General features: G+C 35.8%; 1 protein-coding gene across 4 annotated transcripts in view; it reads right to left on the reverse strand.

Annotated features, from left to right (window-relative positions):
• TMEM150C (transmembrane protein 150C) overlaps positions 1 to 25,083 on the reverse strand; it is a 56,606-nt gene extending 31,523 nt beyond the window's left edge. Inside the window, exons 1-2 of one of the 4 annotated variants that reach the window (XM_031944172.1) lie at positions 24,955 to 25,083; positions 12,020 to 12,088 (exon numbers count right to left, since the gene is read on the reverse strand). In XM_031944172.1, the coding sequence (XP_031800032.1) occupies positions 12,020 to 12,051 (32 nt within the window). In that variant the 5' untranslated portion in view covers positions 12,052 to 12,088; positions 24,955 to 25,083. Of the gene's footprint in view, positions 1 to 12,019; positions 12,089 to 24,946 lie in introns of all 4 variants that reach the window. The other 3 variants (XM_031944173.1, XM_031944177.1, XM_031944175.1) reach the window with 3 other exon arrangements.
• Between the last annotated feature and the right edge of the window lie 373 nt (positions 25,084 to 25,456).

Below are 25,456 nucleotides of genomic sequence, written 5' to 3' on the forward strand. Positions count from 1 at the left end.
TCAAAATGTTATCTTCTAGTCTCTACTTGAAGACCTCCAATAGAAGAGGAAACTTAGCAACATTCAAGACTGTCCATTTCCTTTATGAATAACTCACATTGTTAGGAAACTTTTTTTTGAAATCAAGAATAAACTGATTTTTTTTGAAAGATGTACATATTAAAATTTTAAATGAAAGAGAAAAAAAGGATTTGTCAATTTCCATTTTGTCTCTATGGAGGAAAATTATTTTTAGATTTAATAATTTAGAACAAACATGGAATTAGAGCTGAAGATGGAAATAAGTAGCAAATCAAAATAGATTCAAGTCATACAGCTTCAATAAATTATACTCCAAGATAATTATAATAACAATAAGTTAAATTTATTAGCACTTAATTATTAAGAAGCTCTTAGAATAATAGAATGTTAGAACTAAAAGCTATCATCTCAGAAGTCATCTAGTCTAATATATATATATATATACTTGTATGAATTGATGATCTCATTAATGGCCTGTTACCAAGAATGATAGAGATTGTAACCAATCCATAACTTCTCAAAGCTGTATGTTTCTGGTTTATATCTTCCTATAGGTTCTCCACTGAATATACTGGAGGGTTTCCACTAGGTGCCTTGATTTTGTATAGCTACCAATGGAGAGAGTTCACATATCCTCATAATCAGGGAATTCGGGTCTTTCCTGTCTCTTTGTCTATATCTATCTCTGCCTCTATGCATCTTTCTGTCTCTCTCAACATCTTTTACGCCATTCAATCTGTGATTGAGCCTTCATGGCAAGGGAGAAATAAGGGCTCATTAAAAATACTGAACAATTTCTCAAAGGCAGTTTTGCCCAGTCCACTTCTATCACTCAATTCGAGGTACAAATCAAGTCTGGACAATAGTCCAGATTCAGTGGAAAGAGGGCTGGACTTGGAACCAATAGGACCTGAGTTCAAATCCCACATTTGACTTTTACTGACTGTGTGACTATAGTTCCATCACTCTGAAACTGAGTCTTCATCTGTAAAATGAAGATTATAAAACCTCTAGCACTTATTTCATAGGACTATTGTAAGGCTCAAATGAGGCAATATATAAAAATAGCTTTGCCAATCTTAGAGCCCTACTCAAGTGCCAATTATCATTATAATAATTATTCATTGACTTCATTATAATTGTGTGGTTATGATGCCAAACTCGTTTGCATTATTATAAATCTCATTTTAAAAGTTCTTCAATGTTTCGGGCTTGATGAGTTAGTATAAAGTCATCTGCAGACAAGAGCACAAGGAACATGCTCCTACCAGTTCCATTTTGGAAGACTATGGAGAATTCTTCTTCCATTGGGATTTTGTACTAGCTAGTGGTATGCTATATCTCTAGCAAGCATTGTAGTCAGCAAGAGATTTTTCTAAACTTATTTATGAGGTTTTGATGTGCTCAATTTTTGCAAAGGTATGAGAAATGTTATCTTTTTTTTCAGTTCTCATTCAATAAAAGCCAGTTGTTTTTGTGTTTGCCTTTCTTAGCTCTCATTCTTAAAGGCAGTGAAATTCTGAAGGGACATAGATTTCTTTTTCTTCTATTTCCATGCAAACATTTGATCATCCCTTAGCTTCTTCCAAATTCTCCAATGCATTTATCTTGCTAGGTTTCTCTTGTTTCCAATGTTTGCATATGAAAGTCACTGCTTAGCTTTGCTCTTTTCATCAGGAATAATTGAAAATTCTCTATTCTATTAAAAATCCCTTTCCCTCCCCTGAAAGATTTCACTCAATTTTGAGGGTAAGTTCTTTTTTTAATTGTATTGTTTTTTTTTATTATTATAGCTTTTTATTTACAAGTTATATGCATGGATAATTTTACAGCATTGACAATTGCCAAACCTTTTGTTCCAATTTTTCCCTTCCTTCCTCCTATCCCCTCCCCCTGATGGCAGGTTGACCAATACATGTTAAATATGTTAAAGTATAAGTTAAATACAATATAAGTGTACATGTACTAACAGTTATTTTGCTGCACAAAAAGAATCGGACTTTGAAATAGTGTACAATTAGTCTGTGAAGAAAATAAAAAAATGCAGGCAGACAAAAATAGAGGGATTAGGAATTCTGTGTAATGATTCTTAGTCATCTCCCAGAGTTCTTTTGCTGGGTTGAGGATAAGTTCTTAACCAAAAAATGTGCTTCCTACCGTGTTCTATTCCCTTGATGAATCAACATTTAACAAAACAAATGTATTCAGGTCTTCCTGAGCACTTAACTTCATGGGAAAGTAAAATTTCACACTCTTAAACAATGAGAGAATAATAAAAGGCAATACATCATAAAGTGATTAGTTTAGGAAAAAAATACTCCATTAACATTAATATAGGATCTTAAGGTTTGCTTATAAAGTGCTTTTCTCATAAGAATCCCATGAGGAAGGGAGTGCAAATATTATTTTTTTCTGATGAAAAAACAGACTTGGACAAGTACAGGGGCTGCCTGATCACACACCTTTTGTCAGAAATCAAAGTGCAAGGATCTTGCCTATTACTCTCTTATATTCCAAGCCACTTCTCAGGCATGAGGGCAGATGCTGGGCTTTGGTGCTGGTTCCACACTGATGGATGCTGCTTGTTTCCACCATAATTAGCAAACAGCAGAGGGCAGCACATCTCTAGTTTAACCCAAAGCAATCAATGAAAGGAATTAATTGATGATAATTGTCTGTGGTGACCACACGGGGGTAATGATGGCAGAGTTCTTATTAGGGAGTCAGGTTGTCCCATCATCAGGTGAGCAAGGCAGGTGATTTGAGAAAGTCAGCAAAGAATTGTCATTGGGAGAATCACGTAGGACTGGGTGAATAGACTAAGGACAAAGAAATTTGCTAGCCAGTCCAAAGCATGATTCAGAAAGTCAAACAATTTCATCAAAAGTGGGTGTAAAAATGCATCAACACCAGTCAAAATACTAGGTGACTTCCTCATAGACGAGCCAGAATCATGCAGAAAATTTCATAAGGGAAGACAGAAAAAGGGCAAGGAAATTGAGGGAAGGAAAAGGTATCAGCAAAACTATCAGGTACACGGGAAAAATAAATAAATCAGTGCAATCGAAAAGATACATTAGACATCTATTTGAGTGTATATGCAATATATAGTGAGCAATCAATCTAGAGAGAAGAAAAACCAGGAAAAAGTTCCATTGATAGAGACTGTAAGCCAGTTAAGTGACTTGCCCAGTGTCACACAGCTAGAAAGTGTTAAGTGTCTGAGGCTAGATTTAAACTCAGGTCCTCCTGACTTCAGGGCTGGTGCTCTATCCATTGCGCCACTTAGCTGCCCCCAAAAGTCCATTTAAAAAAAAAAGAAATCAAATTTGGAGGTGATGAGAAAAGTTGAGATTCACATCTTACAACATAATATATTTCAATGATTTATAGCTGATGAAACAAACATCAACCAACCTCACTGTTTTTTTTGGGGGGAAAAAATCCTGTAAAACATAGAATGAAGTATCAAATTTTATAGCTAGCCCATATAGAAAGCGTTAATGTTTGCAAAGTGCTTTACAAATATTATCTCATTTTATCTTCATAACAAACCTGGGAGGTAAGTAATGTTATTGTCTCCATTTTATAGATGAGGTAACTGAGGCTATTTGTTTAGTTGTTTTTCAGTCATTTGTGACCCTTCATGGCATTTTCTTGGCAAAGATACCAGAGTGCAGTGGTTGCCTTTTCCTTCTCAGCTCATTTTACATACAGATGAGGAAACTAAAGTAGACATTTAAGTTACTTTCCAGGGTCACACAGCTAGGAAATGTGTGAGGCTGGATTTGAACTTATAAAGATGAATCTTCCAGATTTCAAGGCCAGTGCTCTATTATCTGGCACATAGTAAAAACATAGTAAGTGCTTGCTGCCCATCTGCCATTTTCTACTGAAGCCTTTTCCCAATTTACCCAGCTGCTACTGTCTTTCCCACCAAATTGTCATAATCTTGTATCCTCTCTGTGTGTGTGTCAGTGAGTATATATATATATATATATATATATATATATAGAGAGAGAGAGAGAGAGAGAGAGAGAGAGAAAGAGAGAGAGAGAGAGTGAGAATACATATTTTATATATTATATTTATATATATATGTATTCACATATATATATGCACACATGTATATATAAAAGTCTACATATATATAGTCTCCTCTAGTTAGAATGTAAACCATGTGAGAGTAGGAGCTTTTTAAATTTTGGTTTGGTAATCCCAGTAACTGTGTTCTAGGTTAGTACTGATTCAAGTTAGTTCCCTGATGATTTAAATTTAATAATCGGATAAAGGTCATTTAACACTTTTCAAACAGGTGATTTGCTTAGCATAGCAGGGGAGGATATTCAATAAAGACATTTGGCTAGTTCGTTGAATAGATTGGGCGGAACTAAACTTCCCTGTTTCCAAGGGTCCCATTGTGGTCTGCCAGCCAAAGCTCAAAGAGAGGCTGCAATTCCTAGTGTGTTTGTTTTATCCTGTATATTTGTTTCAGCTCGGCTGACCAGGAAGTGTTGTGGATAGTCCAAGTTTTTAGTCTCCTGAGCCAATCAAATCAAAAGTTTTGACATTTTTTAAAGGAAAAATTAGCCTGATTTGCTGGGAATGGGGCATTAGGAAATTATTCCTACCACAATCTGGCACATAGTAAGTACTTAAATAATAATAACAATAATAGCAACACTTTATAAACATTTCATTTTATCCTCAACATAACCTGACAAGTTAAGGTGCTATTACTATCTTCATTGTTCAGATGAGAAAACTGAGAACATAGAGTTATTAAGTCACATGCACAAGTCCAATGGTGAGATCCTGAGAATTTGATGTGGAGAGTTCCTAAGTCCAAACTTAGAATTACCTGCTGTTGATACACAATAAAAATCACAAAATTAGTAATACTCTTTGATTTAATCATTGCTTACAAGAAAAATACCCTGGAAGCATCATAATAGACAGCTAAATGGTGTAGTGGATATAGAATTAGACCTGGAATCAGAAAGACTCGAGCTGAAATCCAGCTTCAGATGCTTATTAACTGTGTGACCCTGGGCAAGTCAATTAACCTCTGTCCCCATCTATAAAATGGAGATGATATCACCCATAGAATTGTTATGAAAATCAGATGAGATAATATTTGCAAAGTGTCTTAAAGTGCTATGTAAATGCTCTCATTATATTTTTTAAAAGGCACTTTTATCCCTGGATTATGCCTTCCTTCTCTCCTCTGACATTGCTACCACTTGGTGGGGAAAGGGAGCTCTTAAACCGTGAGCAGAAAAAGTGACACCATCAGATGTCTCTGTCTCTCTCTCTTTGCCTCTGTGTCTGTGTCTGTCTTTTTCTCTCTGTGTCTGTGTCTGTCTCTGTATCTGTGTCTCTGTCTGTCTCTTTCTCTGTCTCTGTCTCTGTCTTTTTCTCTCTGTCTCTTTCTCTGTCTCTGTCTCTGTCTGTCTCTGTCTCTCTGTCTTTCTCTCTCTCCTCCTGCTCTCTTTCTCTCTCTCTCTCTCTCTGAGTCTGTCTTCCAGACTCTGTCTCTCCTATGAGTCTCCATTTTAAACATTCCTGGGTCTGATCCTATTGATTTACACAGAAGCTTTGAGTTATTTTGCTTCTGATTCAGGATTTGCCCAGGATTTGCCATTCCAGAGGAAGCCTGGTCCCCTGCTCCCTGGACTCATCATATTGCTGCTGTCATCCACTAGCTTCAGCCTCCCAGGAATTAGGGATTATAGTTGTGTGGCAGTTACTTAACTCAGTCAACAAAACTGATAACTTAGAGAAAATATTTTTACTCAAAAATATAAAGTAAATAATATAAAAAGATACAACAAAAGAAGAAATGGACTTTTAAAGTAAAACAACATCAGAAAACGAAATTCTACAAGTTCCAAATGAACTCCCAAAGGAAAAAACTCCAAGGACAGATGGATTTCCAAGTAAATTTTATCAAGTATTCAGAGAACAATTAAATCCAATGTTATATAAAGTATTCACAAAAAAGGGCAAAAAAGACACCCTTCCGATCTTTTTCTAAAAATATGAACTATGAAACAAATATAGTCCTTATCCCTAAATTGGAAAGAGACAAAGAAGAGGAAGAATATTATAGAACAGTATCCCTAATGAATGTTGATACAACATTTTAAATAAAATATTAACAAATATATTACAGCAAGATTGTATACTATGATCAAGTTAGAATTATACTAGAAGGGCAGGATTTCATAAGCATAAAGAAGACTATAAATATAATAAACAATATTAATAATAAAAATAATGAAAAAACAGAATTCAACAACATATTGTTTATAAGAAACACACTTGAAGCATAAGAATCTACCCAGAATTCAAAGGAAGGTCAAAGCAGATTGTATTAAGCTTTGGGCAAACTCTAAAAGGGAAGAATGGTGAAAATGTCCTCAGAGAAGGAAACAGTAAAAGAGATATATTAAAGTGATAAGTAGAGAAATAACATGATTAAAAGCACTATAAATAATGAAATAATATCAACACGTATTACATATTTACCAAAAGGCTCAGAGCATTTATAAATTTAAAGGAAAAGTTAAGAAAATTGGAAGGAGAAATATGCATCAAAACTATAATAGTTGAAGAATCTCAGTGTGCTATATTCAGACCTAGCCTAAGCTAACAAAAATATAAATTTTTTTTTTACAAAATAAAGAACTTAAATAGAATTTTAGAAAATTTAGAGATGTTAGATTTCTGGTGATTACTAAATGGGAATAATAAAGTATACCTATTTCACTTATAAATAGCACACTTACAAAATTGACCATCTGCTAAAGAATAAAAACCTGATAAATGTGAAAATAGAAATATACTTAAATAATTGGCAAGATATCAATTGCTTATATCTGAACTGTGACAGTATAATAAAAATGAAAATGCTACCTAAATTGACTTGTAGATTAAGTGCCATATCAAATTACAAAAAGGATTACTTTTTAGAAGTAGACAAAATAATAACAAAAGATCATGAAATGAAAGGAATAAGTAAAAAAGTATAAAGTAAAGGAAACTACCAGTACCTTATTCCTAATTATACAACAAAGCATTAATCATTAAATATTTAATATGAGTTAAAAAAAATAGATTTTGTATGCAAAACACAGAAACAAACAGCAGCATAGGTTTAGATGAATCTACCAACTAAATGGGCAAGAACAAAAAACTACTCAAAAACCGGAAAATGGATTGGCAGAAATTAGATTTAGATCAAAATTACATACTATATATCACAAATAAACTTAAAATTAATTTTTGGCCTGATGGATCTTACACCATAAACATATTATAGGATCAGGGAAGTCAGTAGCTTTACATCTGGAAATAGAGGAAGAATTCTTGACAGAACAAAGGATAGATAAAATCAGAGGTAAAAAGGCATAGACAGTTCTGAGAACACAAAATTGTAAAGTTTTTGCAGAAACAAAATTAAGAGTTGAAATTGGAAGGAAAATAGTTAACTGGGAAAATATCTTAGCAGCAATCATTTCTGATAAAAATCTAATATTCGAACTATAAAGGGAACTGATTCAAATGTATGGGAACAAGAACTATTCCCCCATTAGATGCATAATCACCAGATTATGAACAGGCAATTTGCAAAAGGTGAAATTCCAAACTATCAACTGTATTTTTTAAACTGCTCCAAACTACGGAAAATAAGAGAAATTCACATTATGGGAGATAGACACATGAATGGACTATTGGTGGAGAAGCGAATTGGTTCAGCCATTCTGGAAAACAATTTGAAATTATGTTCTCCAAATTCACTAAATTATGTATGTCCTTTGACTCCTACAGATCAAAGAGGTCAAAGTAAGAGTAAAATACTTTTAGCATCTTTTTTTTGTCATAGCATAGACCTATAAACAAAGTGGGTACCCATAAATTGAAGAACAGTTGAATATATTATGGTATATGAATATAAAGTAATGTCATTTTACTTTAAGAAATGATAAGATACCTGAGAACACCTCTATAAACTAATGAAGTGAGCAGAACTAGAAAAATAATTTACACAACAATGACTGTAAAAAAAAAAAAACTTGGAAAAATCTGAGAACTTTGATCAATGAGAACAATGATCAACCATGATTAGAACAATGGTGAGTTATGTTCCTTATCTCTTGACAGCAAATGATGAAATAGAAGTACCAAATGAGAAAAATATTACCAACGCATAGATTTCTTTTGCTTGGTTATGCTTATTTGTTACAAGGAAGGGCTTTTAGTTTGTGTGTATGTTTGTGTAGTTTAGACAAGATAAAGGCAATAATACCAAAAACATAAGAAGAGAAAGAAAAGAGCATCAATAAAACATTTTACTTAGAGAAAGGGCAAAATCAAAGGAATTTACAGAGAAGCAGAACAGCTTTGGAACTACAAAGCTGCATTAGTTATATACTTTAAAAAAACAACCCTAAGGTAGATTTAATAGAGATCGATGGTTTTATGGTCATTCCTTTTCTATATGTTCTTTCTATATGGAAATAATTGTTTGGTATTGTTTATCAAGATAATAGCAAAAAAGAAAACTAAAAATTAAATACAATTTTTTCAAGTATGACCTGGATGCAAGCTGTACTTTCTTTCTTTCTTTTTTTTTTTTTTTTTTTGCTGAGGCAGTTGGGGTTAAGTGACTTGCCCAGGGTCACACGGCTAGGAAGTGTTAAGTATCTGAGGTCAAATTTGAACTCAGGTCCTCCTGACTTCAGGGCTAGGGCTCTATCCACTGCACAAACTAGCTGCCCCCATTTTTTTAAAAACAAGACTCTTATAACCCATAAAAAAGAAAAATTTACAAAGTTGTCTTCAGTCCTCTGTGACCCCTTTCTGGATATGTGGTGATGGTAATTCAATGATGGAAAAAGAGATTCAGAGGAGGATAAGGAACACAAGTTGTCCATAAGCATTGACTAAAGTATCGATATTAGAAATACTTGTCCAGTGATTACTGAATAAATAGAGAATTCAATTGGAGAAAATGAATCATTTCTATCCTCTCATACTCAAATAGATCATTTTAGGAACCCCCTTCAAAAATACGTACTGAAATCCATTCAATTCTGTCCCAACTTGCATTGTTCTTGTCTGCTGTTCCTTTATGTTCACTACATGGTAAACATCGTCTCCTGTGAGCTCCTTGAGAATCAGTCTTGCTTCCTTTTACCTTTCTTTGATTCCTTACCACTTAGCATAGTGCCTGGCATATAATTGGCACTGGGTAAATATTTATTGATCAACTGACTCCAAGGTATTAGAAGCCTTCCTTACTTTCTCCTGACATTAAAGTAAGCACTCTGGGTATACACCTGTCATCCTTTGACCTCACTCCACCATCAACCTATCTTCTCTGTCATCCATTACTTTGCTGACATCTTTTATTCCAGTTCTTCAAAGTTCTTCCTACTTATACATTACAGTCCACTCACACCCATCATGCATCTCTCCATTGCCTTCTGAATGATATTAATTTTTAATTTGTTGGAGACTGCTATACTTCTCCCTGCCAAATAAAGCAAAGCCAGTAGAATAATGCATCAAGATCATTCAAGATTCCTGGAAAGACGTAACAGAAATAATACTGTTTGATGACTCTCTAACTATAAAGACAAAGCTAGGCATAAAACAAGGAGCTGGCTACTCACTACAGGTATTCACTATTATGAATCTAGCAGGGAGTTCAAGTTAGAAAGTGATTCCCTATGGATGGGGTCTTTTTTCGGATGCTTTGGATGTTGTGGTATGTAATATTCCCGCTGGAATATTACAGAGCCTCTTTGAAGAGAATTATACATAGACTATTTACTGGTCTTATTTGGTAATTTTTATTTAATTAAAGAGTAGGAGAAAGTACATTTGTGTAAGAATCATTGAGAAAAGCAGCTTCTACAGGAGAAATAGTTTTGAAAAGATTTGAAAGAAAATAGTCTCCCAAGGGAAAAGTACTTAGAGGACTTGAGAGAAAGCAACTCAAAAGGGAAAAAAGGAAAAGATGTCCAAAATGTTCATTTCCTAGCAGTTCATTGCATAACACAGTTGTGCAGATATCGAGAAAACTCTCTTACCAAAAACTTCTTGGTAATTGTGGGACAATTGTGTCAAATTGCCTATTCATGGTTTGTAAGATAGAAATGTGAATTCTGGTATATTATGTAAGCTAGAGAGGTGAGTCATTTCACAAGAAATCCTGCTTTGAGATTTGATGACCAAAGCTAAGCTTTTGGGTCTAGACAAACCCAAAGCCAAAAGGCAAGCCCAGGAAAAGGAAGACAGAGGAGTTGATGATGAGAGGGAAGCTGCTGCTTTGGTCCTAGCTCTTCTTGCAAGCTGGAACTCCTCAGAGGTTTGCCTTGCTACCTAAGGCTTGAGATGCAAAAACCTCTCAGATCTTAGCAAGTTCTGAACAGTTCTGTGGGTTGCAGACTTTTTTGCTGCAACAAATACTGCATATACTGTGACATATTTAACATGTATAGGACTGCTTGCCATCTGGGGGAGGGGATGAAGGGAGGGAGGGGAAAAGTCGGAACAGAAGTGAGTGCAAGGGATAATGTTAAAAAAAAAAAAAAAACATTACCCAGGCATGGGTTCTGTCAATAAAAAGTTATTAAAAAAAAAAAAAAAAAAAAAACAACTAATTCTGCTACCTCAGAAACCAGCTGGGGGAGTAGTAGCTCTGCAGACCCTGGGCTCAAGTTCTCTGCTTTTCCTGAAAAACTTTGTAACAACTTTAGCATTTTTTTAAACTTTAATATCATTTTACAATATAGCAAGTACTTTGCAGACCTTAAAGTTCTATGTAACATTAGCTATTCAATAGTTTGATAGTATCACCCAGCTAAGAAGTGACTCTGTCTTATAGGAGAGCAGAAAAATCCTGTTCCCAAAGCAGATCAAAGACTGTGAATTGCACCAGACACATTGGTTTCCCTGTTTAGTGACTTCCTTTTAATTTAAGCAAGTTAGTGCCCATCTCCCCCTGAAATCTATATGCATCTGTAAGGGGGAGTGTGATCCAGACACTTAGGCTAGCATTATACTTAAGAATTAGCTTTTATCTATTATTAAAGAAAAATAAAAAGCTATTATTTAAATTTTTTTAAGAGTTAGCGTTTATATAGCAACTTGAGGTTTGACAAAACATTATCTCATTTTATTTTCCTTACAATATAATCTTTGTTCTGGAATATAGGTTCTATTATTATTACCTGTATTTTACAGGTAAGGAAACTGAGTCTGAGAGAGGTTAAATGAATTTCACAGGGTCATAAAGCTAGTAAGTGTCAGATGCCAGATTTGAACTCAGGTCTTCCCGATTCTATATCTATAGTTCCATTTACTATACCACCCAATTGTCTTGCTTTCCCCTTCTTGTTTAATGTTTAATAATAAAGTTAATGGTGTCATTTTGGCTAGCCCAGAAAGTGAACTGAGAGAGTAGGAATGCAGGGTAATATCTGTACCATATTCACATAATGGAATGCATTGATAACCTAGAGAATTTGTCCATCCAGGACTGGCAGTACTGACTTGGGCCCGGAATTGTTCAATGGAAGAGTGGGCTGAATTACCTTTAGGAAAGTGAAAAACCTCTTTAATGACCTCAAGCTTCCTATAGAAATAAAGGCTCATCTATAGCAACATTCTACAGATATTGTATATTAGAGAGATATTGTATATACACATTGTATATGTGTAGAATAGCACATCATTACATTCTCACTGTAACCCCCCCCCAAAAAAAACCCCAAACCAAATGATATATGGAACCTGAAACCAAAAGGATCACTTGAATGCAAAAATGGGCATGGGGAAGATGGTGACAAATGAACTCATGGCTCAGGACTGAGAAACAAGAGGTCAAAAGCTTTAAGATTTCCTCAAAGACTCATGCTTATATACTATGGATATTTCTTCAAGAGGGTCAAGGGGTGCCCCCCAAATAAAATTGACTATATCTTACCAGATATATCTGGTTGCTGAAGTGGGAGTCATTTCCAAATCAGCTGTTTGCACCCAGTCAGACCATCAACTTGTGAGAGCAAAGGGGAAAAACACAAATTAGAAGAATAAAAATGAGTAAATACCCAAATACATCTGTGATCTCATCAATTTGGATATTACTTCCAATGATAACACAATCATGGCTGCCCACCCTGTGCAACTCTCACATATGCTCCCTATAAGTTTGACACAGGGGGTCATTTTGGGAACCTTTCTTGATTTTTCTTGTTATGAAGATACCAGTAGAACATGAAAGCTATTATTTCTTTCCAGGTCCAGTCTATCTTTTTCAATGATCATTTTCCTTGAAGACATCACTATGATTCTTTTAAGTTCCTTATTAAGCACTTAGTTACTAGTTAGGAAATTAGTTCTTTAGGCTATGTTATAGTCTCCTCACACCCATTCTACACATTTCCATTGCAATTTGGGTTATTAACTTCCAGTTCTTTTGAAATTATTGTATTCCATGTCTCATAGACATACAATATCAATAGTAAAAAGATGGATTTTTGTCAACATCTAATACCTTATACCTGATAAGGTTGAAATGGATTCATGAGTTAGACATAAAGGCTGATATTGTATTATAATAATATAATAATTTGAACTATGACAAAGAGCTATAAAACTATGCATACCCTTTGACCCAGCAGTATCTCTACTGGGACTATATCCCAAAGAGATCATAAAAAAGGGAAAAGAACCACATGTGCAAAAATGTTTGTGGCAGCCCTTTTTATAGTGGCAAGGAATTAGAAAATGAGTTGATATCCATCAGCTGGGGAATGACTGAATAAGTTATGGTATATGAATATTATGGAATATTATTATTCTATAAGAAATGATCAGCAGGATGATTTCAGAAAAACCTGGAAAGACTTACATGCACAGATGCTAAGTGAAGTGAGCAGAACCAAGAGAACATTGTACACAATAACAACATGATTATGTGAAGATCAACTGGGATGGACTTGGCTCTTTTCAACAATGAGATAATCCAAGACAATTCTATTAGACTTGTGAGGGAAAGTGCCATCTGTATCCAGAGAGAGAACTGTAGGGACTGAATGTGGATCAAAAGCATAGTTTTTTGTCACCTTTTTTGTTGTTGGTGTTGCTTGCTTATTGTCTTTTTCTTTCTTATGTTTTTTTTCCCCTTTTGATCTGATTTTTCTTGAGCAGCATAATGAATATGGAAATATGTTTATGAGAATTGTACTTGTTTAATCTATATAAGATTGCTTGCTTTCTTGGGGAGGAAAAAAGGGGGATAACAGAAAAATTTGGAATATAAAGTTTTGCAAAGGTAGATGTTGAAAACTATTTTTGCATGTTTTTAGAAAAATAAAATAGTATTAATTTTTTTAAAGATGGGTCTTTGTTTTTAGGACAGGTTGAGACCATTATGGAAGCTTTATGATTTCCTCAAGAAGATCCAGTCTACTCTCCTTATGTTTAATTCTAAACCAAACACATTGCCCATTTGAACTGTCTGTCCCAGATATATAGATATATCCTATGAGGACTTTGATGGATCCACTCACAAGGGAAATGAAAAGGCAGAAGATACCAAAGGGATGGAAAAACTTCAACTTTATTAATAAAGCATTTAAGAGAGCATTGCTAACTATTAATCTAGTTACTAACTTCCCCATTTGTATGGGAATTTCTACATGTGCCTTGAGGGTATAAGTAGGAAATATAAACATCCAGGAAGGAATAAATCAAGAGAGATTCCCCATGAATGATGAGACCCTCCATATGTTCCTAATTGTAGATGACACTGTGCTGGTTGCCCCAAGCCCCAGGATCCTGCAAAGCTTTCTCAAAGAGATATGTAACCAATCAAAAGAGTTTCCCCACTCATGTAGGAAAAACCAAATGGGATTATGGCCCAGAAAAGTTGTCCAACATCATCAACTTAAAAAAGCTGTTGAAGTTGAAAAGTGAAAAATGAGTAAAAGAGCAGACATCAATAGAAACTATCATAATTTTCAAAGGAAATTTTGCCAACTTTTTTAGCATTTCCTCATTAATTGTAAGAAAAAAGAGGTCAAAAGAACCTTAGATAGCAAACACTTGTTCCCCCTGCCAAGTAAAAAGATATGATAGCCAAGGGCAACATCGTTAAAAAAAATTCATTTGTAAAATCTTGGAGAGCAGGGTTGTGGAAAATTATAAGAAATAAGTGACTGGGGGAAAGAAAGAAACACCCAATCAAGCCAGATAGACCAGAATACATTTAACACAATTGGGAGGACAAAAAACATTTTTTTAAAATGGTAAAGATCTGTTAATATCACCCCAACAAATAGTTTTATCAATCTCAAAGGAGCAGCCACTGAATTTGGATCTTAATATCCCCATTACTGTTGTGCTATATGAAATACAACAAATGGACAGGGGGGTTCCTTGATGGAGGTGCACACAATTTTGAGGGCACTGAGGGATTTATTTTAAAGGTATATGAAAGAAGGGAGACTACTAAAAGCTTAGGGAAAGAAATCACAGATGTGATTACTACCCCAAAAGGGTGCTAAGAAAATATTTATGTCACCCTTGGGAGTATCCCTACTCCCAGCTCACATATGATTACCCCCAGAAAAAGCAGCACCAAGTTCAAGATAGAGTGAGTGTACACTCCAAACCATCACTCATATTACCATACCACTGTGCTAAACTATCTAGCCACATTCCTAGAAACTATGCCTGTCTAAATTCAACCCAAAATTATGTTTCCTTTTAGGTGACTATATCACATTGCTGCTCATAACGAAATGAAATTCAGATCTTCCAGTCTTTCACATGAACTGTTTTTTTCAAAATAATATTTTATTCTTCCATAATTATATGTAAAAACTATTTTTAACATTTGTTATAGGTTTTTTTTTAAGTTTTAATGTCCAAATTCTATCCTTTTTTCCCTTCCCTTAGACAGTAAGCAATCTGATATAGGTTACACATAATGAGTCATGTAACACATTTCCATAATTGTTATTTTATGGAAGGAAGAAAGAAAGAGAAAAAAAGAAAGGGAGGGAAGAAGGGAAGGAGGAAGGAAGAAAGAAAGGGAGGGAGGGAGAAAGGAAGAATAAAAGGGAGTGAGGGAAAGAGGAAAGGGAAAGAAGGAAGAAGGGAAGAAATAAAGAAAGGAAAAGAAAAATATGCTTTGGTTTGTATTCAGACTCTATCAATTCTTTTTATGTAGATGGATAACATTTTTCATCATGAGTCATTTGGGATTGTCTTGGATCATTGTATTGCTAAGAATAGCTAAGTTATTTACAGTTGTTCGTCATATAATATTGTTACTGTGTACCATGTTTTCCTGGTTCTATTTACTTCACTTTCCATCAATTCATGTAAGTCTTTCCAGGCTTTTCTAAGAGCAATATGCTCATCACTTCTTGTAGCACAATAGTATTCCATCACAATCATATATCACAATTTGTTCAGCCATTCCCTAATTTATAGGCATCTCCTTAATTTCCAATTCTTTGCCACCACTAAAAGAGCTGCTATATTTTTTGGTAAAACTAGGTTCTTTGGAGAACTGCTTTCCAAGCATACCTTCCCCATCTTGATGGGAAGATAACTTCTTGTTCTCAAGGATAAGAATTTCAATCCATCCTGATTAGCTTTCTTTATTAGATTTTTATTTGTTTCTTATTAGGTTTCGCTCAACACTTTAGCCTGTTAAGATATTTTTGAACCCTAATTCTATCTTCAAGTGTGCCAGGTGTGCTTCCTAGCTTTATGTCACCTGATAAAAAAAGGCAAATATTTATCTTGTTATCAAAATCATTGATAAAAATCTTAAATGGCAAAGGACCAAGTATGAATCACAGAATATTCCAGTAGATCTTTCCTTTCAAATTGTTATGGAACCATTAATGATTATTCTTTCAGCCCAGCCATTCAAATAGTTCCAAATATATGTAACTATATTTTTTTCTTCATCTCTCTATCTTCCCCATAAGAATAATATGGCACACTTTATTAAATAGTTTTCTAAAATATAGATAAGCTCTATCTATAGGACTCCCCTCACATCACAATTTAATAGACCTTTCACAAATAGAAATAAGATTAGACTGCCAGTATCTGTTCTTGATGAAGCCATCTATACTAATTCTTTTCTAGGTATTCAGTAATCATCCTTTTCTAATATATTATAACATTTTCCCATGAGTCTAAGTTAAGCCCATCAGCCTACAGTTTGTAGATTCAGCTGTCAGATATAGGTTTTCAAACAAAACTATTCTTCCATGGAGAATCCTACCAGACTTTTCCAAATGCTACATTCTTAATGCCTGGATGAACTATGTAACTATGTGACATCAAGTAAGCAGGATGACCACAAAAGGTTATCCCTATTTGGGACATTTAATTATATTGTACTCCAGCAAAATAATGTTGTGGTCATGTATACTTATTGTGTATCTAAGTTATATTTTAATATATTTAACATCTACTGGTCATCCTGCCATTTAGGGGAGGGGGTGGGGGGGGTAAGAGGTGAAAAATTGGAACAAGAGGTTTGGCAATTGTTAATGCTGTAAAGTTACACATGTATATATATCCTGTAAATTAAAGGCTATTAAATAAAAAAATAAATAAATAAATAATTATATTGTACTTATCAGTATTGTAAAAGAAATGTAATTTTAGGAATGCTTGTGAAGGATAGAATCTAGAAAATTTAAAATACATGATCCTAAATAAGCTTTCTCATAATTACTATTTATAAGAGTTTTTTTCTATAAAGTAGAAGAAATTTGCCTACTTGGACTGCTCCATATTGATTTCAAGAGTCCTTTTGACTTATGAATCAATAGAATGAAAAGTAATTTGAAGAACAATTTTATCTATTGGTCAAGTTTAAAGTGATAGTAACCCCTATGAGATGGGACAATGGATAGTGTGTGGAGACTGGAGTCAAGAAGACTTGATTTCAAATCCAGTCTCAGATACTTAGCTGTGTGACCCTGGGCAAATCACTTAATCCTATTTGCCTCAATTTCCTCATCTAAAAAGAAGAAAAAAATGGCAAACCACTCCAGTACCTCTGCAACAAAAACCCCAATAGGGTCACTTAGAATTAGAATTGAACAACTCTAAAAGCTCTCTGGGTTAAAACTCAGAATTCCCACTCCAGATTTTCAATCTATCAGGGAGTGAATCTTTATATATAAAATAAAACTAGGAATAAATATATGTTAACATACTAGCTGCTTCATTAACAAATAGACCAATATTATTTTTAGAAATATTTAAGCTGATTTCCAGTTGAAAAACATTCTTAACCATTTCAAAGTTGGAAGAAAACAGCCATGATCTAATTTTTTTCTCTTCCCTCCAATAAGAATATAACTGTGTGTTCTTGGTTTTAGATAAAGACACTCTTTCAATCCATTTTTCTTCCCTCTCAACATTTTGAAAATGTCTTGAGGGGCAGCTTGTTGATGTAGTGGATAGAATACTAGCCCTGAAGTCAGGAGGACTTGAGTTCAAATGTGGCATCAGACACAACACTTACAGGTTATGATCCTGGGCAAGTCACTTAACCCCAATTGCCTCAGGAAAAAAAAAGATCCATGACATTAGTCAAAATCTCATATGAGAATAGACTATAGGACTGCTGTAGTCCTGGGTCAAGTTTCTTTATATGAAATTATTGGGGTAAAGTAGTAGACTGAGGAGGACCATAGCCCTGTGATATCTTGGTATATATGAGGGGACATCCTCCTAGAATGTTACAATACCATGTGAAAAGATCTTGGGGGTAACTTAAGTAAGTAATCCCATTTTTTATCTTAAAATGAAACCCAGGACATAGTTCCTAAATAAAATTAATTTCACATTCTAGTTTGGATAAGATGGAATAGTAGTGAATAACACCAATTTTGAGATAGCCCATAACATCTGTGTGAGTGTTCCAAGAAATTTTCCAAGAAAAACTAACCTTCATGTATTTTATTTCTAAAAGCATCACTATAGTATGCAACATTTTTAAGGAGGAGGGTGATTACAGAAACAGCGTACCATAAGATGGAGAGTAACAGGAAGAATATAAAGAATCTTAAGAGTGAGCTCTTACCTCTTTCTCCCCCACCCCACTTCTATATAACCCAAGTCCTTTGAATGAAACTAAGAAATGCACCAGAACAAATTTCAATAAGGAAACCCAAGAAAAAAAAATGAGAGTGAATCATTTTTCCACTCCAGCTCAAAATAGAAAAACAAAGAGGTCTATAGGGGGTCTGGCCAGATTTGAGTTGTATAGAATATTCCAGTGCAAAGGAAAGCTATGTATTAGAGCAAGAAATGGTCTCAGTGGTCTCTCTCTGAAGAAGTCTCTGCAGAATACAGGAACATGTGGCAACTCTTGTCACTTACTACCCAGGTTTTAGTTACAGAGCTAGGAAAGACTACACATATTGCTTAGACCCACATCCATGTCAGGAACATGAAGAGCTCAGACCATGGGGCAGCAACTTTTCTTTGGATCAGACAACTTTGAAAGGGTTGTTGTCCCTGAAAGCCTGAACCAATACAATATTCAATACTCCAAGAAAGCAGCAGTAAATCTGACCTTAACACAAATTCCAAACTCAGGAAGTAAGCTAGAAGAACGAACAAATAAACAAAAAAAATCCCATCATAAAAAGTTGTCATGGTGATAGGGATGCTCAAGATATAAATCCAAAAGAAGAAAATGATTCCAAAAAATCTATAAGCAATGTCTCAAAGAAAAACACAATTTGGCACAATTTCAACAAGAATTCTTGGAAGAGATAAAGCAAGAATAGAAGAAAAAGAATTTTAAAACATTTTTATAGATGTAATGAGAGCACTAGAAGAAAAAAATGGAAAAGAAAACTATAAAAGAAAGAATTATAACGGAAATTAACTATTTTGTATAAGAGATATAAAAGCTTTTTTTGTTTATTTTTTTTAAATTATAAAATCTTATCCAAACAATAAATTTCCTAAAAAAAACAGAATGAACCAGAAAGAAGCTAATAACTTTATGAAAATAACCCCAAAAATAGCCCCCCAAAAGCCCAAAATGAAGAAAATAAAGTCTCCTTAAAACAAATGACCTGGAAAACTGACCAAGGAAAGATAATTTAAGAATCATTGGACTACCTGAGACTCATGACTAAAAAAAGAGCCTATATGTCATATTTCAAGAAATCGTTTAAGGAAAAAATGCCCAGATCTCTTAGGACCAAAGGGAATAGAAAAAAATCCACCAGCCATTTCCTCAAAAACTTTCAAATGAAAATTTCCAGGAACACAATAACCAAAATCAAGAGCTTTGGGGCAAAATAAATAAATACAGTCACATACATATATGCAGATACATAGACAAATTCTTATAGCAGTATTTACATGTCTATATGTATTTTTATGTGTGTATTTATACACATATAGACACACATCTGTATAGCTGTTTTTATGTTTACATGTATATATTTCAGTTTTATATGCAAACATTTAGACATATGTACATAGATATAAATTACCTATGCATTTGTATATATATATATATAGTATATGTATATATGTACACATATTGTATATATGTATATTACATGCACACATACACATGCACATAAAGCACCCAGAAGGAAAAATTCAAGTAACAAGAAGCCATAATCAAGATCATACATGATTTAGAATCCAACACTCTAAAGGAAGGGAAGTCTGGAATACAATATTCTGGAAAGCAAAATATACAGGCTTATAACCAAAAAGAATTTTTAAATATACCTTTAATAAAATAAGAGACTTGTAAGCATTCCTGATAAAAAGATCAAAGCTGCTCAAAAACTTTAAAATGCAAACATAGGAGTCAAGAGAAACATAAAAGCAAACATAAAGAACCATATAGGACTAAGCAAGAATACTGTTTATATTCTTATATGGAAATATGATACTTGTATTTTCTCTGACTTAGCATTATAGTTAAAAGAAAAAATTCTAATTAGACAGAAGGCCTGGGAGTGATTATATTTTGATGATCTTAAAATAAGAATGAAAAGGAAAGGAAAGAATCCATAGTAAGGTCAAGAGGAGGATGTAGGAAGAGGTACAATAGAGAAAGGTAAAGAAAAATTATTTCACATAATCAAGTTGTGCAAATAGAAGTTTAGATAAATAAGGAGGTAGGAGTTGAGAGAGTGACTGATACTTAAACCTCACTCTCACTGGTCAACAGAGGAAAGAATACATACACAGAAATATATTTCACTCAAGAAGGAAAATAAAGGGAAAGAGGAGAAGGAAGAAGGGGAAAGGGGATCAAAGGGAAAATAGATTAAGAGAGGATTAGTTCTAAGAAAAACAAACGCTATGGAAGTGCAAAATATTTATAGTTCTTCTTAGGGAAAATAATTAGAAACAAGGAGATATCTATTGATTGGGAGGTGGCTAAACAAGTTTTGGTATAGAAATGTGTTGGAATTCTATTGGCCTGTAAGACTATAAAATGATGTGAACACAGATTTCTGTTCTTGAGTTAAGATATGTCCAACTTCCTGTGATCCCCATTTAAGATTATCTTGGCAAAGACACTGAAGTGGTTTATCTCTCCAGTATGTCCTCATTTTCCAGATGAGGAATTGAGATATGGTTAAGTGACTCATCCATAGTCACACAGCTAGTAAATATCTTAAACTCCATTTGAAGTCAAGTCTTCTATAACTCCAGGGCCAGTGCTCTAACCCTAGCTGCCCTTTGCAGAACTAGGGAAACAATTTATATAACGAAAACAATATTGTACATAGAGATAGCTTTGAAAGGCTTAGGAATTTTGGTCAACTTAATGATCAACCACAATTCTAGAGGATTATTGTTGAAATATGTTACCTACCCTCTGATAAAGAGGTGAAGGGCTCAGAGTACAGGAAATATGTGTGTGTGTGTGTGTGTGTGTGTGTGTATTTCCAATGCCAAAATTTGTTTTACTTGACTTTATATGATTATAACAGGGATTTTGTTTTTCTTGCAATCTCATTTGGGGATTGGTGGGTGGGAGGGACATAAGTTTGAATTCTTGCTGATTGAAAAAAACAAAAATCTAATTTAGAAGAAATAGTATATACTATTTAAGGCATTGACCCTAAAGTAGAGAATCCAGGAGATGGACATAAAAACAGATTTCTCATCAATGTATCAAGGTTACTATTTACAGATTTACAGCAAGGTCTACAAACAAACTAGTGTATAATATTGGGAAGTGAACACTGGTTCTCAGGATGGAAAGTCCTGGAAATATAGTTCCAGTTTGTCTTATAAGAGTCTTTTCTAAGAGGCACTTTCACAATGAGTGCACAGGCTGACAAGAAAGAAAGATCTCTATCTAAACATGCAACATCCCAAACTTCTACAAATTCACAATATATGTCTATCCCTTTTCTCAGGCCTATGATTAATTTTTAATATGTTGATTTCTTTAGTTAATTATTTGTGTAACACAGGAATCTATTTTATGCTTTCTGATATCTCATCTTTCCCAAATTCAATTATCCTTCTTGAGAACAAGATGAGTTTTTTGATAGGGGAAGATAAGGGAACAAGAATTCATTAAGCACCTCTATGTGCCAAGCTCTGTGCTAAATGCTTTATAGATATTATCCTATTTGATCTTATTAACTTTTTGTTCATTGTACTCAATGTTTAGAGATAAAGGGACTATTATACACAATTGTTATTTCCCATTAAAGTTAGTTTCCATTAAAATGGAAACAGTTTTCTTCCTTCCTTTTTCTTCCTTTCTTCCTTCCTTCCTTCCTTCCTTCCTTCCTTCCTTCCTTCCTTCCTTCCTTCCTTCCTTCCTTCCTTCCTTCCTTCCTTCCTTCCTTCTTTTCTCTCCCCCCCTTTCCTCCCTTCTTTCCTGGGCATTTAGCACTGGGGATACAAATGCCCCCTCAATGCCTGAAACATGATAGGGACTCATTAAACATTTTGTTGACTTAACTGGATAGATTAGGGAATTTTCTCCAAAGTGCACAATTTGGGATTAAGAGACAGCACTAAATTATGTCAAGAGTAGAGCTGAACTTCACCAACTCCATGTTTCTCTTTCAAAGTAAAAGTAAGTATCATAATGACTAGATTATAGTCAATTTGGGAACCATGTTTCCCATCAATCTCTAACTTTTACTTTCTTTCTTATTAGAAGATTGCTACTAATCCTTAAATCAATCCTTAGGATAAAGAGGACCTAGCATAAGAACATGTGGAGAAGAAAAGGCCAGGAGGCAACCTCTGAAATTGGGACTGACTGTACCTTATTTTGTAAAATAAACTGAGTATTACCTTCTCAAAGGACTGTACTTACAGAACCCAGGTGAAATGATGTGTGGGGTGATGATAAAAGACCCCATTATTTTAAAATCTCTTTTGCATGGACCTGCTTGAAATTTCCATCTTTAGAAAGTCATTCCCTAGGGTTAGGATCCTCTCTGAAAATTCAAAAGTCCCTGGGAGGTACTTGGAGACAAAAAATCCCCAAAATTGTTAATTTGCAGTAAAATTAATGTGAAAGTGCAACTAATTAAGAACAAAGATTCTATGTTTTGTAGGGAAGTAAAATACTAAGCATTTTTGTTTGTGAGTGTTTATGTGTGTGCATATGTATACCTTGCCTACATTCTAACTTAACAAGGAAAAGGAAATGAATTTGCACTAATTCATCACTTCTCCTGGAGAAACAATTCACAGCACATACCTAATTGACAGTAGGTAGACCAGAAATAACTACATATTTTTGTTCTTTAATCTTTCCAACAATACATTAAGTATGGCTGAGGCATCTCTATAAATCATAAGGCATTTTTTCAGAGATATAGGGTCTAAGGCTTAATAATAATAATAATAACTTAATTTTTTATCATTACTTATTACTTAATAATTGCTCTTATTCTAAATAGTGTTTAGCAAACCCATAGTAAAAGCTATCTCTATAAAGTTAATGATACCATATCAATTCTGAGTTCTTGCTATGGAAACTTTCTATATGCTTATTGAAGAATTTTTAAATTAAGAATAGGATAGGATCTGGATTTATGATTGAATTGCTATGGGGAACTCCCAAGTGAGAGAGACTACTACTAAGGCAGGTAGGCACTTTCTCTGAAACTCTTAGTTAATCTTAGTTAAATAGGGCACCAAGAGATTAAATGATTTATTAGAGCCACACACCAATGTGGAAATGTCAGAGGTGAGTCCTGAACTCAGATCTTTTCTAGGTCAGTTCTCCATTCTCTATTAAGAAAAAAAAATCACTGGAAGCTCTGGATAATAGGATAGCCCATTAAGAATCGCCAACTTTACTTGATCTTGATAAGATTGTGTTTGTGGTGCTTAGAAAAAAGTTGGGGTGATTCATGACTGCTGCAACTAGCTGGAGAGATCCTTGGCTTGTCGGGTACCATACGAAAACTCCTTGGGAAGAGAAGACTTGACCCAAGTAAGCTAATTCAGTGTTATGGTGGATTCAGTTCATCCGTTGGGGATCACAATGAGTTACAACCTTTCATTATTGGAGATCTGTCTTTAACTGGATCAAACCAAGAAGTGAAACAGAACCCAGTATTGCCTTTGAGGTGTTTTATTGCCTGCATATATTTTAAAATCCTCTGAAACTTCTGGCACATATCTAACTAAGCTTTTTCAGTGGGTTTAGGAGTTGAGTTGCAGAACCTGTCTGTATCCTTCCATTCTTTTGTTCTGTCACACTCAGTTGCCGAAGGGTGGTCTGGCAGGAGCCTGAACCATAAAATAACTGTGAAAGGATGGGACTGCATTGAAGCATTTTGGAGAGCTGTGCTGTGGAAGAGGAACGAAGGCGAAAGCTCCCTCCAGGGTTGAAAGGGGAAGTGGTTGGTTCTAAAAGCCTTTCATCCTCTTTATCTTGCTTGATTATTTTCCTCTTAGTAAAGAGAGAGCCTTGTACTTAAGCCTCCCCGTGTAGTAATTATTTCAGGCAAGACCAAACTCTTGCATCCCCGGGGAAAAGAACATCACGTTTTTTTTCAATGATGCAAAAAAGAAAACAAATCCGGAGGAGGGGAGCACTAAGGGCCCAGGAACCCGTTTACAAGCTTCCCGAGGCAACTTGCCGGTAGGGTTGATCAGCGGAAAAGAGAGGTGGAGCGTGATGAGACCGGGAAGCGAGGGAGGCCCGGGTCAGTTGGGTGCCAGCTGAACAGATGCGTAAAACAGCCGGGAGAAGCAGAAGGGTCGAAACACCTGTCTCAGGAGAGAGGGTCGAAGGGCTGGCCAGCGGATGGGTGAGAGGGGGTGGGCGGAGGGGACTCCCCACCAGCTGCAGTGCTGCAGGAGGGGGCGGCGGCTGGGGAGCTTTAGGGAGGGCTACCGGCGGCGGGTGGTAGCCACAACAGCTCGGGGACAGTAACGGGTCAGCAGGTCCCAACCGATCCTGGCAGGATCGCGGGCTGCGAACCTCTCCGTCTTTCTGGGCTCGGTACATTGCTCTCGGAGGGAGCTCCTACACCCCACCCTCCTGCGCTCTCGGGGGTTTAAGGTGAGGAGTAGGGTGGAGTGGGGAGTGGTAGCAGCTACCCAAGAGGATCCCCAAGAGTGTGGCAGCCCCGGCCCCAGCCCCACTGCGGCAGCAGCAGCGCCCGCCGCCTCCCTTCTCCCATGCCATCCCAGAAGCCGGCGGCTGTCATGGAGGGCACGCCAGGATGAAGGCGGGCAAGCCTCTCGCCGCCCTCCGACTCTCGCTTCCCTGGGCAGCTGGAGAGTGGGCTCTGAGGCTGGGGCTGAGGTGGGGGGCGAGCAGTGAGGAGTGGGAGCGGCAGCCCGCCGCGATCTACCCGCTTGCCTCCCTGCCTCCCTTGCCTACCTGCCTACCTGCGGAGGAGGTCTTGTCCTCACCGACTGACGTTTGGGCTGCAGCTCACCCGTGGGAGGTGCCGGGAGCCGTCACAGCCGCAACGCCGCAGAGCCCGGAGCCGAGCCCGGAGGGAGGAGAGGGAGGAGGGAGAGGAGGGCACTGCCTTCAGGAAGAGGAGGTGGGATTTGTTCAAGCTGGACTGTGCGTGGTGGGCGGCTTCCCAACTCCTCCTCCTCCGTGTGTGTGTGTGTGTGTGTGTGTGTGTGTGTGTGTGAGAGAGAGAGAGAGAGAGAGAGAGAGAGAGAGAGAGAGGAGGGACCACCACCACTTTCCTCACAGTGGGCTGTCAGGGAACTAGTTCCCTGAACTAGACTTCCATTATAAGACTTTTTCACTGGTTGATGGAATTTAACAAAACAAAATAAAACCCTCCTGGTAATGATTTTTCCTCATTTGCCTCTTCTTCCGCGATCTGTGATTTCTCCTACAATTCCCTCTATAACTGAGAAATAAAATCTT

This window comes from Sarcophilus harrisii, chromosome 6 (genome assembly GCF_902635505.1).
Source record: "Sarcophilus harrisii chromosome 6, mSarHar1.11, whole genome shotgun sequence".
In the NCBI taxonomy this organism is placed as follows: Eukaryota; Metazoa; Chordata; class Mammalia; order Dasyuromorphia; family Dasyuridae; genus Sarcophilus; species Sarcophilus harrisii.